We start from the raw sequence: 4,491 nt of genomic DNA, 5'->3' as shown, positions 1-4,491 counted from the left end.
AATAAAAAAAAAAAAAAAAAAAAAAAAAAAAAAAAAAAAAAAAAAAAAAAAAAAAAAAAAAAAAAAAAAAAAAAAAAAAAAAAAAAAAAAAAAAAAAAAAAAAAAAAAAAAAAATATTTTAAATTTTAATATTATTTTTAAATTTATAATTTTTTTTTTTTTTTTTTTTTTTTTTTTTTTTTTTTTTTTTTTTTTTTTGTAACTGATTAGTTCAATTTGTCAAAACTTGGATGAGAGCACCGAAAAAAATTAAATAAATATATGAATAATAAATTTACAATATTATATTATATACATAGTTAGAAAAATATTATCATATAACATACAAATTATATGTATATTATATACATAAGTGTAATAAAATATTTACATATTTCTTTAAAAAAAAATAAATAAAATAATAAAAATTTAAGCATTAAAATGCTTGCAGAATTAAAAAAAAAAATAAAATAATAAAATAAATAAAAAAAAAAAAAAAGATAAAAAAATAATACAAATAAAATTATTTATATATAACATTCTAAAACAAATTAACATATAAATGGAACATTCTTTCTTTCTTTCTTTCTTTCTTTCTTACTTTCTTTTTTTTTTTTTTTTTTTTTTTCTTTCTTTTCTCTTTTTTCTTTCGAGTTAAAAAAACTAACAAATTATATATAAACATATACAAATATGCAAATATACATACATATATATATATATATACACACATATATATATACATATACATATTCACATACATACATATTTTTATTTATTTTTGTTTAAAAAACCTTCTTGACTAAAAAAAAATTTTGAACAAGTTCCTTATAATTATCAAATATAGATGTATTATTAATTCCTGTATTATTCTTGTCTTCTGTTCGTTTCTTTTTTTTCTTCGACTCATCATTTAAGGTGCTTCCGAATTTTTTTGATACCTTCAAATTATATTTACTTAAGAACATACTGTCAATATGCTCTTTTATATAACTTTTATAAAAACGTATATTATCCTCTTGATTATTTATAACATTTACAGTAAAATTAATGCAGTCAATTTCATTCTCACCTTTAACATAGTGATGATAAAAAGAGTCATCACCATTATAATTGTAATTATTATAATAATAGTTACTATTATGGTTACTATGAATGTCACTGTCATTATCTTTATCATTATCTTCATCATTATCTTTATCACACATACTTTCATAATGACACGTATTACTATCATCACATGTTGTACTTTCAATTTCTTTTTTTTTTTCCTCATTTCCTTTAAAATAATTAAATAAGTTTCCATATAAAAAAGAACCACCATTTAAAAATGCAAATTTTATTTCATCTTTTTTACGTAGCAATAAATTAAACCCCTCCATTTCTTTTCTACACTTAATTTTATATTTATCTCCTTTTTCATTTTTAACCTTGTTTAATTTATTTCTATCATCATTCGATACACTTTCTCTTTCTTCATATTCATAATCAACTAAATATGTACCTTGTGAAATATATTTCTTTGAAACATCTTCTTGTTTTGTCTTTTCATGTTCTTTAATCTTTTTGATATCTGAAGGATATGTAGTACCTTCCAAACGATGCGAAAAAAAAAAAACATCCTTTTTATCAACACGTTTGATATAATGTTGTATGTTATTATCAATAGGCTCATTTTCTTTCTTGTTTTTTTTATCACGTTCATTCAACTTATAAATTGGTTTATAACAACGTAACCATTTAAATAACAATATATGATTTTTTTTTAAAATATTGGAAAAGATTTTAAAAAGGATAATTAATTTTTTATTCGATACTAATTCATTATATGTTAATATAAATGAGGAATAAAATTCGTTCATTATTTTTAATAAAAGAGACATATATATTTTATGATAAATATTATCGTAATAATTACAAAGGTTATTATTCTTATTACATGTTATAATATACATGTACATAATAAACAAATGAGGTACTTGAAAAAAAAATAAAATCTTCATTAAATCAAAATCATTGTCAATTACATACAACAAATTTGAATCAATAGTTTTTAATATGAATGAATTATAATAATATGGTGAATTCAAATCGTTATAAAGCATATGGTTATTATTTTTATATAATAGATATTTTACTTTTTTTTTTTTTTTATTATTTATGATGCTTAATTTATTTGAATTATTCATATTATTTCCATCATTTGACAGTTCATACTTATTCATTTGCATCTTTTGAAAAAAAGAAGAAAAATTATTATTTGAACACATATTATTTGTCATATTATTTGAACACATATTGTATGATATATTATTTGAACAGATATTATTTGTTATATTATTTGAACAGATATTATTTGTTATATTATTCCTTTCTAATATATTATATATAAATTGTATTATATAAGAAATGAATTTATTAAATAGGACATTTTTATCCATACTAATTCGTATATTTCTTTTTCTTTTCTTTTGTTTTTGTCGTCTTTTTTTTTTTATTTTTATTTCTATTTTTTCCCCATTAATGAAATCATTATATTTGTTCATATAAACATATTCTTCCAATAAAAATTTGAAAGCATGGATATTTCGATTCATTATAATATAATTTTTTATTTTATGGACATATTCTTTTTGTATTCTTTTTTTTAGGAGGATTTTCTTTTCTTCTTCTACTATAAAGGTTTTCCTATTATTACACTTTTTCTTATCTCTTTTATGTTTCTTTTCCTCTTTATATATTCTTTTCCACTTTTCATGTTTAATACTACGAGTCAGTAGATAGTAATAGCATTTTATTATTTTATATAAATTATACAAGTTTCTCTTTTCATAATAATAGGTTTCTTCATTTGAGTAAACGGAATCACAATTTTTTTCATTTGAGTAAATGGAATCACAATTTTTTTCATTCTCTTTTTTTTTCTTATACCTTCTTCTTACTCTACTCCTTAAATTTATAAATTCACGTATTATTTCCTGGAGTTTTTTCATCCCTTCAAAACAATATCTCAACAAAATATATATATATATTTTTATATATATATTTATTTATATATATTTTTATATTTATATTTTTTGTTCATAGTTGTTTTTCCAAAACCATGAATAAATATATCTAGCTATTTTATAAAGCGCACATTTATTCTATAAATTTTATATCAACAATTTTTAAACATATATTTATTTTATAAAAATTACAGTCATTCTATATGTTCACACGCACACACACACACAAAAAAAAAAAAATTTTAACATTCATAAAAAAAATATTAACATTCATAAAAAAAATATTAACATTCATAAAAAAAATATTAACATTTATAAAAAAAATATTAACATTTATAAAAAAAATATTAACATTCATAAAAAAAAAATTAAAATAATCAACAAAATAGCTAGAATTTGTTCAGGTAAAAATATGAACAAACAAGCCAATTTTAAAATACAAGAAATAAAATACCAAAAAATAAAAAAATAAATAATAACATAATAATATCATCGAATGACAATTAATATATTACATGTATAAAACCATAATTCTCAGTTCAAATTAATTTCTCATATATATATATATAATAAAGTAGGGTAAAATAATATAAAACATATATTTTTTATATTATTAAATAAATAATTAAATATATGTGCTCTATCATAACATTGACTACAAAAAAGGATTGAATACAAAACTGATATTTTCTATTAAGTTAAGCAATTAATAAATATAATGATCAATGGTTTTCATCATTATATATATATATATATATACATATTTATGTATTAATAATTTGATAGCATTTTTAATGCTTCTTCTCGTTAAAGATATATTTAAAAAGGTGTTTTTGCTTCTTTTAATTAATCTTTTTTAATATTACATAAATATTATTATATAATTGGGTTTAATTAATTAATAAAAAAAAAAAAAAAATAATAAATAAAAAATAAAAAATACAAACTATTTATCATATACAACATACTAATGAGAATAATGAATTATATATATATATATATATATAATACTACTTATTATAATGTAGAAGGAAAAAAAAAAAAAAATTACAAAAGATAAAATAAATATATATTATTATATTATATTATATACAATTCATATTATAAAAAAAAAATATATTATTTTTATTTTTTACTACATTATATATGGAACAATAAATATAAATAAATAAATATATATATATAATATATATTATTAACTGCAATAAATTGTAATCACAAAATGGATTTGAAAGTATGTCATTCATTTTGTATTTATATATATATATTATATTTATATATATTTATTTATTTATAAAAAAAAAGAAAAAGAAAATTCCTTTTTATTTTATTTTATTATATTTTCTTTTCCTTTTCTTTTTTTTTTTTTTTTTTTTTTTTAATTAAAACATATTAACAAAAAAAAAAAAAAAAAAAAAAAAAAAAAAAAAAAAAAAATTTTTTATAAATTAATAAAAATTTTATAATAAAAATATAAATATTTTTTATTTTTTTTTTTATTTTT

The 4,491-nt window shown here is 16.5% G+C and overlaps 1 protein-coding gene across 1 annotated transcript; it reads right to left on the bottom strand.

Annotated features, from left to right (window-relative positions):
* Positions 1-764: 764 nt before the first annotated feature.
* On the bottom strand, positions 765-2,972 carry PGSY75_0929300 (hypothetical protein; the record flags this gene model as incomplete). Its single annotated transcript, XM_018785698.1, has 1 exon — positions 765-2,972. The coding sequence occupies one exon, from the start codon at positions 2,970-2,972 to the stop codon at positions 765-767; it is 2,208 nt and encodes a 735-aa protein (XP_018642039.1).
* Between the last annotated feature and the right edge of the window lie 1,519 nt (positions 2,973-4,491).

The sequence above is a fragment of the Plasmodium gaboni genome, chromosome 9 (genome assembly GCF_001602025.1).
Source record: "Plasmodium gaboni strain SY75 chromosome 9, whole genome shotgun sequence".
Taxonomy (NCBI): Eukaryota; Apicomplexa; class Aconoidasida; order Haemosporida; family Plasmodiidae; genus Plasmodium; species Plasmodium gaboni.
Note: the sequence above shows the minus strand (reverse complement) of the source record. Positions and strands in the feature narration are given on the sequence as shown.